The sequence below is a fragment of the Loxodonta africana genome, chromosome 1 (assembly GCF_030014295.1).
Source record: "Loxodonta africana isolate mLoxAfr1 chromosome 1, mLoxAfr1.hap2, whole genome shotgun sequence".
NCBI classification, from domain to species: domain Eukaryota; kingdom Metazoa; phylum Chordata; class Mammalia; order Proboscidea; family Elephantidae; genus Loxodonta; species Loxodonta africana.
Window position 1 is genome coordinate 231,079,068 of NC_087342.1, and position 17,325 is coordinate 231,096,392.

General features: G+C 41.7%; 1 protein-coding gene across 10 annotated transcripts in view; it reads left to right on the top strand.

Moving 5' to 3' along the window:
* The window catches only part of MAP3K4 (mitogen-activated protein kinase kinase kinase 4), a 154,676-nt gene that overhangs the window by 77,687 nt on the left and 59,664 nt on the right, over positions 1-17,325 (top strand). For all 10 annotated transcript variants that reach the window (XR_010323252.1, XR_010323253.1, XM_064293079.1 and 7 more), the window contains exons 4-5: positions 11,148-11,390; positions 14,725-14,871. Coding sequence is in view for 8 of the 10 variants with exons in the window: in XM_064293079.1 (XP_064149149.1) it covers positions 11,148-11,390; positions 14,725-14,871 (390 nt within the window). In the remaining 2 variants the exon portion in view is untranslated. The remainder of the gene's footprint in view (positions 1-11,147; positions 11,391-14,724; positions 14,872-17,325) is intronic.

Here is a 17,325-nt window from a genome sequence, read left to right on the forward strand (position 1 = left end):
AAGATTTTACTTGTGTGTGATATTAATGATATTGTTAGATAATTTTCATATTATTTTCGGTGACCTTTCTTTGGAATGCATACAAAAACGAATCTCTTCCAGTCAGTTGGCCGGGGAGCTGACTTCCAGATCTCTTGGCGTAGGTGAGTGAGCACCTCCAGCCCTGAGTATATTTGTTGGAACATCTCAGTGGGTGTTCCATCAATTCCTGGACCCTTGTGTTCCGCCAGTGTTTTCAGTATGCCTTGGACCTCTTTATTACCATTGGTTTGGGATCATATGCTACCTCCAGAAATGGTGGACTGGTTCTTTCTGGTACGGCAAGTCTGTGTATTGCTTCCGCCTCCTTTTGATGCTTCTTGCATCATTTAGTATTTTTTCCCGTAATACCCTTCACTATTGCAATTTGATGCTTGAATTTTTTCTTCAGTTCTTGCAGGTTGAAAAGTGCCAAGCATGTTCTTCCCTTTTGGTTTTCTATCTCTAGGTCTTTGCACATTTCATTAAAATTTACTTTACTTAAAATAATTAAGCCTTTATTTTTTAGAGCAGTTTTAGGTTTATAGAAGAATGAAGCAAAAAGTACAGAGTTCCTAAATGCTCTCTATTCCCCTGTCCAAACCTATTGGCGTCGAGTTGATTCCAATTCATTGTGACCTTATAGGACAGAGTAGAGCTGCCCCATTGGGTTTTCAAGGAGCAGTTGGTGGATCATACCTCTTCATTAGCAGCTGAATGCTTAACCACTATTATTAGCATCTTGATTTCCTGCGGTACATTTGTTTCAATTGATGAACCGTCAGTTGATCCATTATTATTAACTTGTCCATAGTTTACATTATGATTCACTCTTAGTATCGTAAAGTTCTGTAAGTTTTGACAAATGCATTGCATGTATCCGCCGTTACAGGATTATGCAGAATCATTTCACTGTCCTAAAAATGCCCTGTGCTATACCTATTCACCAATTCTTTCTAAACCATTGATTGTTTTTACCATCTTTATAGTTTTGCCTTTTCCAGAATGTAATATAGTTGGATTCGTACATTTCAGACTGGCTTTCTTCACTTAGCAGTATACATTTAAGGTTCCTCCATGTCTTTTCATGGCTTGAGTTGTCATTCTGGGGGGATTGTTTGTTTTCTTTAATCACCGAAAAACATTCCATTGTATGAATCTACTGCAATTTATCCATTTACCTATTGGAGGATATCTTGTTGTTGTTGTTAGGTGCTGTCGAGTTGGCGCCTACTCATAGCGACCCTATACACAACAGAACGAAACACTGCCCGGTCCTGCTCCATCCCTAAAATCGTTGTTATGCTTGAGCTCATTGTTGCAGCCGCTGTGTCAATCCACGTCCTTGAGGGTCTTCCTCTTTTCCACTGACCACGTACTTTGCCAAGCATGATGTACTTCTCCAGAGATTGATCCCTCCTGACAACATGTCCAAAGTATATAAGATGCAGTCTGGCCATCCTTGCTTCTAAGGAGCATTCTGGTTGTACTTCTTCCAAGACAGATTTATTCGTTCTTTTGGCAGTCCATGGTACATTCAATATTCTTCTCCAGCACCACTGTTCAAAGGCATCAGTTCTTCTTCGATCTTCCTTATCCACTCTCCAGCTTTCACATGCATACAATGCGATTGAAAATACCATGGCTTGAGTCAGGCGCACCTTAGTCTTCAAGGTGACATCTTTGCTTTTCAACACTTTAAAGAGGTCCTTTGCAGCAGATTTACCCAATGTAACACATCTTTTGATTTCTTGACTGCTGCTTCCATGGCTGTTGATTGTAGATCCAAGTAAAATGAAATCCCTGACGAATTCAGTCTTTTCTCCGTTTATCATGATGTTGCTCATTGGTCCAGTTGTGAGGATTTTTGTTTTCTTTCTGTTGAGGTGCAATCCATACCGAAGGCTGTGGTCTTTGATCTTCATTAGTAAGTGCTTCAAGTCCTCTTCACTTTCAGCAAGCAAGGTTGTGTCATCTGTATAACGCAGGTTGTTAATGAGTCTTCCTCCAATCCTGATGCCCCATTCTTCTTCTTATAGTCCAGCTTCTTGGATTATTTGCTCAGCATACAGATTGAATAAGTATGGTGAAAGAATACAACCCTGATGCACACCTTTCCTGACTTTAAACCACTCAGTATCCCCTTGTTCTGTCCAAACAACTGCCTCTTGATCTATGTAAAGGTTCCTCATGAGCACAATGAAGTGTTCCGGAATTCCCATTCTTCGCAATGTTATCCATAATTTGTTATGATCCACACAGTCAAATGCCTTTGCATAGTCAATAAAACACAGGTAAACATCCTTCTGGTATTTTCTGCTTTCAGCCAGGATCCATCTGATATCAGCAATGATATCCGTGGTTCCACGTCCTCTTCTGAAACCAGCCTGAATTTCTGGCAGTTCCCTGTCAATATACTGCTGCATCCATTTTTGAATGATCTTCAGCAAAATTTTACTTGCATGTGATATTAATAATATTGTTTGATAATTTCTGCATTCAGTTGGATCACCTTTCTTGGGAATAGGCATAAATATGGATCTCTTCCAGTCAGTTGGCCAGGAAGCTGTCTTCCATATTTCTTGGCATAGACGAGTGAGCGCCTCCAGCGCTGCATCCATTTGTTGAAACACCTCAACTGATATTCCATCAATTCCTGGAGCCTTGTTTTTCGCCAATGCCTTTAGAGCAGCTTGGACTTCTTCCCTCAGTACCATCGGTTCCTGATCATATGCTGCTTCTCGAAATGGTTGAACATCAACTGATTCTTTTTGGTGTAATGACTGTATTTCTTCCATCTTGTTTTGATGCTTCCTGTGTCACTTAGTATTTTCCCCATGGAATCCTTCACTATTGCAACTTGAGGCTTGAATTTCTTCTTCAGTTCTTTCAGCTTGAGAAACACTGAGGTGTTCTCCCCCTTTGGTTTTCCATTTCCAGCTCTTTGCACGTGTCACTATAATACTATACTTTGTCTTCTCGAGCTGCCCTTTGAAATCTTCTGTTCAGTTCTTTTACTTCATCAATTCTTGCATTTGCTTTAGCTGCTCGATGTTTGAGAGCAAGTTTCAGAGTCTCCTCCGACATCTATCTTGGTCTTTTCTTTCTTTCGTGTCTTTTCAATGAGCTCTTGCTTTCTTCATGTATGATGTCTTTGATGTCATTCCACAACTCGTCTGGTCTTACGTTACCAGTGTTCAATGTGTCAAATCTGTTCTTCAGATGGTCTCTAAATTCAAGTGGGATATACTCATGGTCATATTTTGGCTCTCGTGGGCTTGCTCTGATTTTCTTCAGTTTCAGCTTGAACTTGCATATGACCAATTGATGGTGTGTTCCACAGTCGGCCCCTGGCCTTGTTCTGACTGATGATGATATTGAGCTTTTCCATCGTGTTTCCACAGATGTAGTCAATTTGATTTCTGTATGTTCCATCTGGCGAGGTCCATGTGTGCATTCACCGTTTATGTTGGTGAAAGAAGGTATTTGCAATGAAGAAGTCGTTGGTCTTGCAAAATTCTATCATTTGATCTCCGGCATTGTTTCTGTCACCAAGGCCATATCTTCCAACTACTGATCCTTCTTCTTTGTTTCCAACTTTTGCATTAAAATCACCAGTAATTATCAATGCGTCTTGATTGCACGTTCGATCAATTTCAGACTGCAGCAGCTGATAAAAATCTTCTATTTCTTCATCTTTGGCCCTAGTGGTTGGTGCGTATATTTGAATAATAGTCTTGTTAACTGGTCTTCCTTGTAGGCGTATGGATATTATGCTATCACTGACAGCGTTGTACTTCAGGATAGATCTCGAAATGTTCTTTTTGATAATGAATGCAACGCCATTCCTCTTCAAGTTGTCATTCCCAGCATAGTAGACTATATGATTTTCCGATTCAAAATGGGAACACCGGTCCATTTCAGCTCACTATTGCCCAGGATATCGATGTTTATGCGTTCCATTTCATTTTTGACGATTTCTAATTTTCCTAGATTCATACTTCGTACATTCCAGGTTCCGATTACTAACGGACGTTTGCAGCTGTTCCTTCTCATTTTGAGTCGTGCCGCATCAGCAGATGAAGGTCCCGAGAGCTTTACTCCATCCACGTCATTAAGGTCGACTCTACTTTGAGGAGGCAGGTCTTCCCCAGTCATCCTTTGAGTGCCTTCCAACCTGGGGGGCTCATCTTCCAGCACTATATCAGGCAATGTTCTGCTGCTATTCATAAGGTTTTCACTGGCTAATGCTTTTCAGAAGTAGACTGCTGGGTCCTTCTTCCTAGTCTGTCTTAGTCTGGAAGCTCAGCTGAAACCTGTCCTCCATGGGTGACCTTGCTGGTACCTGAATACTGGTGGCATAGCTTCCAGCATCACAGCAACACACAAGCCCCCACAGTACGACCAACTGACAGACACGTGGGGGAAGGATATCTTGGTTGCCTCTGATTTTTGGCAGTTTTGAATAGTGGTTGTGTAAACATCTGTTTTCTGCTCACTCGGGTAAATACTCATGAGTGCTGTTGCCGGATTGGATGTGAATTCTATGTTCAGCTTGGTAAGAACCTGTCAAACTGTGTTTCAACGTGGCTGCCCCATTGTGGGTTCCCAGGAGCAATGAGTGAGAGTTGCTGTTGCCTCACATCCTCACCAGCATCTGGTTTTGCCAGTGTTTGGGATTTTAGCCATTCTAAGACGTGTGTCATGGTATCTCATTGTTGTAATTTCTGGTTCTGTAGTGACATGTGATGTTGAACATCTCATGCTTATTTGCCTTCCACATTTCCTCTTCGGGGAGGTGTCTCTTCACGTCTTTTGCTCCTTTTTTAACTGGGTTGTTTGTTTTCTTATTGTTGAGTTTTAGGAGCTCTGTGTGTATCTTGGACACAAGTCTTTATCAGATAATGTGTTTTGCAGATATTTTCTCCAATCTTGTATATTCATTCTAACAGTGCCTTTCACAGAGCAGAAGTTTTTAATTTTAATGAAGTTCAACTTCTGTTCTTTTCTCTCATGGATTGCTCTTGGTGGTGTATCTAAAAACCCATAATTAAACCTAAGTTCACCCAGAGTTTCTCCTGTGTTATCGTCTAGAAGTTTTATAGTTTTGCTTTACAGATTCAGGATTGACCAGTTGATTGATTTATTAATTGTGCCGGAGACCAGTTCTCCCTGTTCTTTCAGAAAGTTCTGGGCTGTATTCTTTTGTTTGTTTTTTGCACATTACTTTCTTTTACTTTATTAAAAATTTGTCAAATTGACACAAAATACCATTAAGATTATTATTGTAACTATATTGTATTTTTATTCATTTCCTTTTATTAGTGAGTCTTACCAATTTGGCTGAATTGATTGGGATTTTTATGCCATATTTAATCTTGTATTTCTCTCAAGAATGAAATAATAGGAAATAATCCCATTCTTGCAACTTAATGCCTCTTGCCCCACTCTCTTTATTTTACTGAGATAATTTGGAGTTTAAGATCCAGGCTTTTTTCTTACAGCGTGCTATTTTTGTATTTCAAATAGTCCTTTCTAGAAATTTAGTACAGTGCGTAGTCAGATTAGCACATAAATGGATCTACCTGTAAATTTTCCTGGATTTACTGCTTGTCACTTCCTAGGTTGTTTTCTTTCCCTGTCTTGAGATCTTTATTCTGTTTCATTTGGCTAGACTCTAGCATACATTCTTCAGTAGTTTTTTAGAGAAGGTAAATGAATTGTACTTTGAGTTCTTATCTAGTTCAAAGAATCATTTTCTTTCCTTTTTTTGTTTTTTAGTGAGGGGTTATTCATATATTGGTGATATGTCGACTGGGCGAAAACTCTTCTTTATCTCTTCTTTTGTTCTTTCTAGAACTCCTGTTATGTTACAGCTCTTAGGTCTGACTTCGTGTTTCTTATTTTTCACTCGGCATTTCCATTCCTTTTGCTTTGTGTTATAGTGATCATTTCTGTGGTTAATTTCTAAGTTGTTAGTCCAGTTTTTGACAATGTTCTTTCTGTTTTCACTGCCTCTGTTGGCTTCAATTTAAAACTCTTGGTTTGTTCATTTTTATTTCAGAGGGCTTTAGTGAAGAGTTGTTTTAGAGTAGTTTTATGATTCTCTCCTGTTTCGTACAGAAAACCGGTTTCAACTGAAACCAGCTATCCTGATTCTTCACCCTGAGCCCCTCACTAAAACTGCTGTTTCCCCTGAAGAGCTTAGTAATTTTTAAAAGTCAATTCCCATTTGTGTGGACCTGCACGCGTTGCCTTGCCACACACCACACGGGACAGCATGTCCTCAGCAGCTATGTGGACCTGCATGTATTACCCTGCCACACACCAAATGGGAGTACATGTCCTCAGCGGCTGTGTGGTCAGCCTGTGTGGACCTGCACGCATTGCCCTGCCACATACCACACAGGAGAGCGTGTCCTCAGCAGCTTTGTGGTCAGCCTGTGTGGTCAGCCTCTGTGGACCTTCGTGCATCACCCTGCCACATACCACACGAGAGAGCGTGTCCTCAGCGGCCGTGTGGTCATCCTGTGTGGACCTGCACGCATTGCCCTGCCACACATCGCACGGGAGAGCATGTCCTCAGCAGCTGTGTGGTCAGCCTGCGTGGACCTGCACGCATCTCCCTGCCACACACCACACGGGAGAGCGTGTCCTCAGCAGCTGTGTAGTCAGCCTGTGTGGACCTGCACACATTGCCCTGCCACGTACCACACAGGAGAGCGTGTCCTCAGCGGCTGTATGGTCAGCCTGTGGGGCTCTCCCAGGCGGTGCTGTCTGACATTGTTGAGAGGCGGGCAGGGGGCTGCTCTGTTTCCTGGTGAGCAGGTGGGGACTGGAGAAGATGCCGAAAAACTCTTCAGAATTATACAGAGAAAGTTTCCTGAATGTTACAGAACGTGAGGGAAACATTTCATCTGATGTCATTCTCTGTAGCAGGAAAAAAAGGCATTTACAGTGCCTCAGGTTTTAAAGAGGCATGTTTTAACCCTGACCACATTTATCACAAGTCATCATTTTTTTAAATGATGTGCCTATTTTAGAAATGCTTGCCTGTTATGGGAAACCAAAGTATGTATTAATTTAAATACAAAAATATGTGTTGAACATAAAAGGATAAATTCGTCTCATGTTCCTTAGTGCTGATGCCCACTGGTAAGTGGAAATACTCAGCTTGCCCCTAGTTTTACATTTCGTGGTTCTGTGCTGACATTTGTTTGATGTCAGGGTATATTTCACTATAGATTAAATGTCTAGCTTTTAAGGAGCAGAAGGAAATTTCTTCTCCCCAGACGTATGTGAATCACTCATTTAAGGTAGTGGGGAATGTTACACCATTTAAGAAGAAAGCCATGTCCTGCCTTTTCTCATTAAATATATCTTTGTTACACCACATATGTAAGTATTACTAAAAAAAAAAAAAAAAAAAACAAAGCATCTACTTTTAAAACTGTTGACCTTGTCTTCTTTATCACTAAGATGTCACCCTGTCATCAAGTAGTACAGTAATAAATCTGAGGACAGATTGGTCTGGTCAGGTGTTCTGTCTTCAGTGTTGGATTGCTAACAGAGAGAGAAGACACTGATGATTTCCTGGGAGTGTTTATCTGTTAATCTACTCCCCAAACATTTGTTCAGCACCTGTGATTTGCCAGGTACTGAGCTAAGTGTTGGAGGTCCTAGTTAACTAGAGATACACAGCCTCCCTTTTCATGGGGCTGATGGTCTAATAGGGAAATCCAGTAGGTAAAATAACACATTGTAGTAAAGCATGATAAATATAGCTCTGGAAGCGTTTTCAAGGCACACATACTATGAGAAAAAGGAAAGATTAAATATGTTATCTGAGGTAATCATAGAAAACCTTATCTCGGAGGGTGCCATCTGAGTTTCCTCGTAGAACTCCTTCCTTCCTAGCCAAAAAATACACAGGGGTTCATCGGGGACAGGACATTCTCTGTAGGTAATAACCTCTGATAATGAGAAGTGTTAATTTGTACAAAGGCACAGAGGCCTGTTTGCTGAAGTCAGGGTGCTGTAAGACGTTTATGTATAAAGGAGGAGGAGATGGGGGAGATAGGAATCAAGATCTATGTAAAGACTAGACCAGGAGGCTAAATAAAGCTGCCTAATATGCATAGAGCCAGCCCTGGTAGCAACAGTGATTAAGTGCTCGGCTGCTAACTGAAAAGTCAGCAGTTCAAATCTACCAGCCACTCTGTAGGAGAAAGATGTGGCAGTCTGCTTCTGTAAAAGATTATAGCCTTGGACCCCCTGTTCTGCTCTATCTTTTAGAGTCACTATGAGTTGGAGTCGACTCAACAGCAGTAGGCTTTTTTTTTTTTTTTAATACTTGTGGTGCCAGTGAAGCATCTTAAAACAGAAGGGGTAAGACATGCCTTTCAGAACAGAATGACTTTTGGAGGCATCAGATGCTGGAATCAGGAAAAGCAGTTGAAAAGCCAGTGTGTATTAAGGCAGATAAGGTGTATACTACCTACCTACCTGTTCCCACTGAGGCGATTCCTGCACACAGTGACCCTATAGGACAGGGTAGAACTGCCCCATAGGGTTTCTAAGGCTGTAATCTTTATAGAAGCCGACTGCCCCATCTTTCCCCCGTGGGTTTGAACCTCCGGCCTTTTGGTTAGCAGCCGAGCACTTAACCATTGTGCCACCAGGGCTCCTAGATAAGGCATAAAGGACAAAAATGGATTTGCGAAATCTTTGAGAGGTAGAACTGGTAAGGCTGGTTAAAAGTCTGCATGTGTGAATCAAGGAGGAGAACAGCCCTGTGTGGGCGTTGACATGAGGGCCAACTGTCAGCTGGAGATGGGAGCTGTCAACTCAGGGCTCTGTCTGCAGCTCAGGCCTTGGCAGTTCAGGCACTGAGCAGGAGGTGCTCCGGGAGCCCCTGACATGGGGTCGGCACAAGTCTGACCCGGGGTGAGGCTGCCTGTGTTTACTGTGAAACAACTGATGATCTAGTGGGAGAGACAGACGTGTTAATAGTAGTAATTTTGCAAATAGTAGTATGTTTTTAAAAGTACTTTTTTTCACATACACGTTCTGTTTATAATCTTTATAATAACACTGTGGTGGAGGCTGGCCCTATTCTTAAACTGAGGAAATCAAGCCTGAGAGGCTAATATTTCCAGAATCACATGGCAAATTAAGTGACTTGAAACTAGACTTTCTGATTTTGGAGTCCTTGATTTTTTCCTTGGAAGCACATTGTCTCTAACTATAATGAAAGTCAAAACGAACTCGGGTGAGAGTGTTGTCGTCAGCATGCTGTGGGGAGAGAAGAAAGAGCCATTGGAAAAGTACTGTGAGGTGGGCCTTGCAAAGAAGAGTGGGATGTTGAGGAATGAGGAGAGGAGTGTGTCTAGGTGGGGGACCAGGGCGAGCCGAGGTAGAGGAGTGGGGAAGGTCATGCCCAGGGTCTGTGGGGTTCTAGGTCGTCACCTAGGAGGGTCAGAAGTAGACCATGGAGGGTCTGAATATCCGGCTAAGTTCTTTGGGCTTTGTTTCATGGATGGGCAGATGGGGGGAGTCTTTGAAAATTTTAGATGAGGGTATCGTTCATTAATTTACTCAGCAGACATTAACTGACAGCCTGTACTAAATACCAGGTGTGAGATGGTCACTGCAAGTATAGCGGTAAGGCAGTTAAGTCCTTGCCTTCATGAAGCTGTCCATAAACAAGTGATTACAAATTGTGGAATTACTCGGATGGCAAGGAATGGGTGCTCTGGTGGAAGATAGCGGGAGTGGGGGGTAATCTGGGAAGGGCTCACAGGAGGTGAGTAATTGAGAACTGACTGAGAGGAGACTCAGGCAGTGCTCTTGGGGTTGCCGCTGAGGGCTGTGTACAGAGCTGGACAGGCCGGTGCACCTGGAGGGAAGCCAGGGCTGGCTGGGCGAGTGAAGGACATGGTACAGTAGAAACCCTGGAAGGCGGGCAGAGGTGGACTGCATCGGTCCTCATAGGCCAAGGCTTGAGTTAAGATTTTTCCAGTATTGTGGAGACCCTCCAAGGGTTTCACAGGCATGGCTGATTTATGTTCTGAAATGCTCACTGGCTCCTGTGTGGAGAGCAGATTGAAGAAGGTCCAGATATGAGCGGGGGGAGAGCAGTTAGGAGCTTACCAAATGACAGGAAGGTTAATGTGAGCAAACTTGGAGGGAGAAGAGTTACAATTGGTGACGTCTCAAGTTGAAGACAAGTTGAGGTTTTCAAGTTTTGATGGCCTTTTTGTAAAAAGAGAAGATGGGTCTTTGAATATGATTCAGGCTGGTACAGCTGGAACGTTTAAAGACAGTGTGGGATAGATACAAGGATTTAATGAGAATAACTAAAAGAATGGGTAAGCGACACCAGCATTTGCAGGAAACATTAAATAACAAGATATTTGAGTGGTACCAGTCGGGCCAGTTTTGTGGTTTTTTTTTTTTTTTTTTTTTTAATCATCGTTCATTACATCTGGAGAGCAAATGGATAAAAGAATTCGTTGAATTTACTAGTTTTTATGTTCCAATAGATGGCTGTTTAGGGTACACTATTACCTGATTGGCAACCCTGGTGGCATAGTGGTTAAGTACTACAGCTGCTAACCAGAAGGTCGGCAGTTCAACTCCACCAGGCTCTCCTTGGAAACTCTATGGGGCAGTTCTACCCTGACGTACAGGGTCGCTATGAGTCAGAATCAACTCGACGGCAACGGGTTTGGTTTTTTTTTTTTAATTACCTGATTTTATAATATCTTCTCAAATTCCAATAATTCTGTGGTTTTCTCAGTTTAGAGATATTGTGGATAATACTGTATATAACCTTAAAAATAAAGTGTCTGATCATTTTAATTATGATGAAAAAATATTAAAGATGAACTTGATTCTTTTTATAATGTACTATATATTACAATTTGATTTTCGTTCTTCTTACGGTTTTCTAACACTTTGAGAACGTCTTGGGACTATATTCAAAATGTTGGATTATTCTAAAGATGACTTTTCCTGTAAAATTAAAATTCTGTAGCTTTGTCAGCAGATTACAGAGAATAGTTTAGAACCGCAACCTCCGGGCAGCCTCCTGCATTCTCATTTAGCCTGTTTAATTTTTGTGATAGTTTTCAGAGTTTCCGGATCCCATGTGGGGCTCGGATTACGTGCAGTTGTCCAGCACACCCCCTTCCTCTGAGCAGAAGTGCAGCGCCGTCTCCTGGGAGGAGCTGAACTCCATGGACTTGCCCTCATTCGAACCTGCCTTCTCAGTCCTCTGCCGTGTCCTCCTCAATGTGATACATGAGTGTCTGAAGTTACGACTGGAGCAGCGGCCTGCCGGAGAGCCATCCCTCCTGAGCATTAAGCAGGTTTGTTTCAAAGGCTGTTTAAAAGTTTCAGCACTTATTACAATGCCCCACAGGCTTACAAATTTTATTTTGAGGATTTCTTTTTCTTTTAATTTTTGCAAATAGTGGAAAATGAGTATATGTCAGTGTCTTTAAGCTATTCTTTTTAAGGTAATGTAAAATGTTCTTTATAGGCAGCCTTCAAAGATAAGATTGCACTTCAGTCTTTACGTCATCTACCTCCCTGTTCTAAAAGGATATCAAAATGTGACTTTCTGTGGGCTGTTAATATCAGTCTGTGAATACTGAAAACTTAAATTTCATTCATATAGGTAACAGTTTAAGTTTCTTAATTTTTTTGTCCTGTCTAAGCTACCTGTAAGCAGATATATATCTTTAGAGTATATGGAGGGAAATATTTGGACTTTGTGCTTGCTTAGGCCATTGTGTGGTGTCAACAATAATGACAATTCTTGATTTCTTAGTTGTTTCTTGTTCTGGAAGGGCTTTTTTAGGGAGTTTGATAGTGCAGGGAAACAGCAGTGGCTGGGAGCAGAGTGAATGGTGAAGAGTGGCCATTCATGCTTTGTGAGATTACCTAAGTGGCACTCACTGTCTGTAATGTGGTGTTCAGACTTTGTATAAATGTGCGTTACATCCCACAGGGCCAGGAGCTGCTTGGATCTGTGAAGGACAGGATGGCAGGTAGCTCTGTTCCCATAGGGTTGCTGTGTCAGAATTGACTCGACTGCAATGGGTTGGTTTGGTTGTTTTAAATGATGCTGATGAATATGTTTACAGTAAACCTGTGAGAGCTGGAACTCAGTGAGACTGCCGTGTTATTCTGAGTCTCACAAGTTTTCTGCCTTTGACAGGGTGTAGTCTTACCACTTTTCTGTAGTTCTTTTAGTGGAGAATATTAGAGTTTTGCTTCTCTTGAAAGGCTTCTGCCTTGACATAGGTTCCAACTTTCGCAGGTTTTACTGTATATATAAATCTTAATCTGCATCTCTGATTGTTTCTTGAATATAAAATCATAAAAGGAAATTATTGTTGTTAGGTGCCATCAAGTCAGTTTTGACTCAGAGTGACCCTATGTACAACTGAACGAAATGCTGCCTGGTCCTGTGCCATCCTCACAGCTTCTGTTACGCTTGAGCCCATTTTTGGAGCTACGGTGTCATTCCATCTTGTTGAGGGTCTTCCTCTCTTTTCTGGGACTCTCTATTTTACCAAGCATGATGTCCTTCTCCAGAAACTGATTCCTCCTGATAACACATCCAAAATACGTGAGACAAAACCTCACCATCCTTGCTTCTAAGGAGCATTCTGGTTGTACTTCTTCTAAGACAGATTTGTTCATTCTTTTTGCAGTCCATGGTATTTTCAGTAGTCTTCACCAACAGCAGAATTCAGAAGCATCACTTCTTCGGTCTTCCTTATTCATTGCCCAGCTTTCACATGCATGTGAGGCGATTGAAAACACCATGGCTTGGGTCAGGCTGCACCTTAGTCTTTCTTCAGAGTGACAGTGACGTCTTTGCCTTTCAACACTTGAAGGAAGTCTTTTGCAACAGATTTGCCCAAAGCAATGCGTCTTTTAATTTCTTGACTGCTGCTTCCATGGGTATTGCTTGTGAATCCAAGTAAAATGAAATCATTGACAACCTCAGTCTTTTCTCCCTTAACCATGATATTGCTTATTGGTTGAGTTGTGAGGATTTTTGTATTTTTTTTATGTTGAGCTGTAATTCATACTGAGGGCTGTGGTCTTTGATCTTCATCGGTAAGTGCTTCAAGTACTTTTCACTTTCAGCAAGCAAGGTTGTGTCATCTGCATACTGCAGGTTGTTAATGGGTTTTTCTCTAATTCTGATGCCACATTCGTCTTCATATAGTCCAGTTTCTCAGATTATTTGCTCAGCATACAGATTGAATAGGTATGGTGAAAGGATACAGCCCTGATGCACACCTCTCCTGACTTTAAACCATGCAATATCCCCTTGTTCTGTTCAAATGACTGCCTCTTGATCTATGTACAGGTTCCTCTTGAGCACAATGAAGTGTTCTGGAATTCCCGTTCTTTGCAATGTTGTGTTATGGTCCACACAGTCGAATGTCTTTGCATAGTCAATAAAACACAGGGAAACATCTGTCTGGTGTTCTCTGCTTTCAGCCAGGATCCCTCTGACATCAGCAATGATGTCCCTGGTTCCACGTCCTCTAATTTATTAAAGTAAATTAGTCATGTATTTACAAAATTTTTTTATTGTGCTGTAGGTGAAAGTTTACTGTGCAAATTAGTTTCTTGTTCAGAAATTTATACAGATTGTTTTATGACGTTGGTTGCAATCCCCGCATTGTATTTTTTTATTTCTTTTTTCAAGAACGTGTGTTCCAGTTTACCTTCCCCAGCAGCAGCAGTGGAGTTCCGTTTGTCTTTTGACTAATACATGTTAGAACCGATGTAACTGTAACCACGTACCCCCAGCTCCTGTTGCTGGAGTTCTCAGGAAACTATGTCCTGGGGCGTGGCTGGGGAAGAGCGCCCACAGTCCGTCTCACCCCAGTCCTCTTTTCCTTCTTTGTACTGGCACCTGCCGGGCCTGTGGATTAACTGTTTGGTCCACCTTTCTGTTTTGTTCCTTGACTTTCATTTAATTTCATCAGGTTAATTTTGGTGTTTGTTTTGTTTCGTTTTGTTTTTTTGGTGTGTTTTGCACTTTTTTAACTTCACTGTTTTGTGTGTGTGTGTGTGAGTATTGGAGTTTTATTGAGGTAGAGGCCACACATCACAGTAGGTGAACTATGTTAAATTATTACGAAGCCAGCTGTGCTCTGTGGGATATAAGTATATTTAAATACTATTTTATTACACTTTTGATTTAAAAAAAATTGCCAGTTTTATTAGGAAGTGTTTCTGTAGTATCTCTTTTCTTATAATGTAAATTAATAGGAAAATGGATTTTATTCTGTGCAGTTTATTTTCTATATAAATTTATTTCTAGGAAGATATATTTAGCAGACAACTGTTTGCCTGTGTGATATTTTCTCTGACTCTTCGTGCTTTAATATTAAATGGTTTTTTATTTGCACTGTTTTGTTCTTATTCACTTGAGCCATACGGAGATATTTAAATGAAATAAACTGATAAAGAGTGTGGAGAACGTTTTAAATTTTTCTGAGGCAAGGTGCCCTTGCTATTGAATCTTAAGTGGGAATGTGTGAAAATTGACAAGTGATTTGTGAAGGAAAAAAAAAAACCAAACCCGTTGCCTTTGAGTGGCTTCCGACTCCTAGCGACTGGTGAAAAAAAGGCCTATGCTTAATAGAACCTGTGATTGTCCCCTTGTAGCTGGTGAGGGAGTGTAAGGAGGTCCTGAAGGGCGGCCTTCTGATGAAGCAGTACTACCAGTTCATGCTGCACGAGCTCCTGGACGGCCTGGAGCAGACAGACCGCAACATGGATGCCTTCGAGGAGGATCTGCATAAAATGCTGATGGTGAGGAGACGGAAGTGCTCATCTTGTGCGTGATGGGGGTGGGAGGTGCGGGGCCTGTGACCCGATTCTTCTCATCTAGTATTAGATTAAATTTGATTCTCCTAAATCCACATGATTGTTTTTAAATTACAAATTGTGACAAATCTTACCCTAGTTCATTGTATAATTGTAGGGTAGTTCATCTCTAGCAGAATGGCTCAGAGTAGAATAATAAGCTGACCCTGTTTTATTTAGCCATCTGGCAACAGCCGTGTTTTGAGTGGCTGGGAGGTGCTGGGGCCCTTGCACAGCTATGAGAATACAGTGCTGAACAAGAAGCAGCACCTTGTCCAACGTTGTACCTGGTCCAGCCACACAGTGTGGACTGTGCGGGAGACACACTGCAGGCATGGACACTGGAGACCTGGAGTGGCCTGGAACAGCCAGGAAGTTCTTCCCAGGAGGAAGCCGAATCTCAGAGAGTGAGCTGGAAGTCAGCTGAGGAAGCTGCCTTGTTCTGACAGTTGTCAGTAGCTTGATTTGCAGGAGCTGATGTCTTTTTATTCCTGAGAAGAGACCCTCTTATCTTTTTATGTGCATTGTACCTATGTGCTGTACTTTTGCAAAATCACGCTATTCTTTCCTGCTGGAAATGTCTTTTTTTCTTCTTCTTTGCGCATTGAAGACTTCCTTGCAAATTTTATTTTTCTCTAGGAAGCTTTATCTGACTTTTTAAAACCTTAGCTGAGATTTATCCATCCCTTCTCTTAGAGCGTTATACTAATTAGAAATATACTGTATAACACTTAACGATATACTACTACTTTGTTCTCAGGCTTTCCTAATTAGATTGAAGCTTCATGAGCCAGTGGCGATGTTTTGAAATTCTTTTGTCTTTCACAAGGTCTGGTAGAGTGTTACTATACAGTAAATGCATGTTAATAGATTCATTAGGGTGGACGATTACATAATGTGGCAGGTTGATGAAATGATATGGAAACCGCAGCGTGTGTAGGTATATTGCTTTAGGAATGCTCTCATCCTTGTTTGACATCCCCATGGTCCCCTGCCGCACGATGACTGTGACAAAACCTTCAGATACCACCACTACCACCCTTCACCCCTCCCTGCCCTCTGCCTTCTAGGCTGGAAGAAAGGGAAGGGCCGAGGGGCAAAGGACCTAGCCAGCCAAGGCTAAACCCTTTTTATCCAAACAGCCAGAGCTCTCCTGGACACCCCACCCAGTCGATTTTCCCAAACTTTCCTCATGGCCTTTGTTACTGTAATGGAGGCTGAGAGTGAAATGTTTAGCTTTCTAGCTGCAGTAGTAAAGGTAGAGAAGGGAGAATGTGATTGGGAATGAGAAAATTATGAGAAGCAATTTTAATGAGTTTGAAATTATTTCATAATTATTTGGGGGGAATACATAAAGGACCAAAAAAAACCCAAACCAAACCCGTTGCTGTTGAGTCAATCCTGACTCATAGCAACCCTATAGGACAAGAGTAGAGCTGTCCCATAGAGTTTCAAGGAGTGCCTAATAGATTCAAACTGCTGACCTTTTGGTTAGCAGCTATATCACTTAACCACTGTGCCACCAGGGTTTCTACATAAAGGACCAGAGCGGGTAAAATACTATACATTTCTTATATCAGAAAAATCTTTATCACGGGGACGTTAGGGTAGAAAGCAATAAACAAATTATTTTTTTTCTCTCTTTACGTTAAATTGGAAACCCTGGTGGTATAGTGGCTAAGTGCTATGGCTGCTAACCAAAGGGTCAGCAGTTCAAATCCGCCAGGTGCTCCTTGGAAACTCTGTGGGGCAGTTCTACTCTGTCCTACAGGGTTGCTATGAGTCGGAATTGACTCGATGGCACTGGGTTTGGTTTTGGTTTTTTTTTTTTTTTACATTAAATTAAACCAGAGGTTTAAAAAAACAAGGTGTGCTTTGCTTTTCATATTGTTTATGGATGGTCTTACAAAGACACATACAACAGCTTTTATTACCTAGTCATGGAGGCAGGAAGGAGTAGAATTAGGCAGGTAATATACCTTTTAGGCCATCCAGTTTGAGCGCCCTGGGTGTGCCTGTGAGAGTCTGGAGCTTGCATTATGGGAATTACCAAAGTCCACAGCTGGTTAGTGTTAAAAATGCTTAGGATTTGGTTTTGACTTTATTACCAATGGTCTGCATAAGACCCAATCTCCCTTAGCTTCATCTCTTCAATTTCACAAATGAAGACACAAGAAATGACCAATAGTTTTAAAATTGTGCCCCCTAGTGCCCTGGAAGGAGCAGGGCAGGGCCTGTTTTGAGGCCTTGGAGCAGCCAAACAGAATGAGTGTTTTTGTTAGGAAGGAGGAGGAGCATGGCTGCTAGGCAGGCAATCAAATTAAGTTCACCACAACACCCTTCCCTTGAAACCTCCCAAAAGCAGCAAAAGTCATGAAGTCTAAAGGAGATAATTGCCTC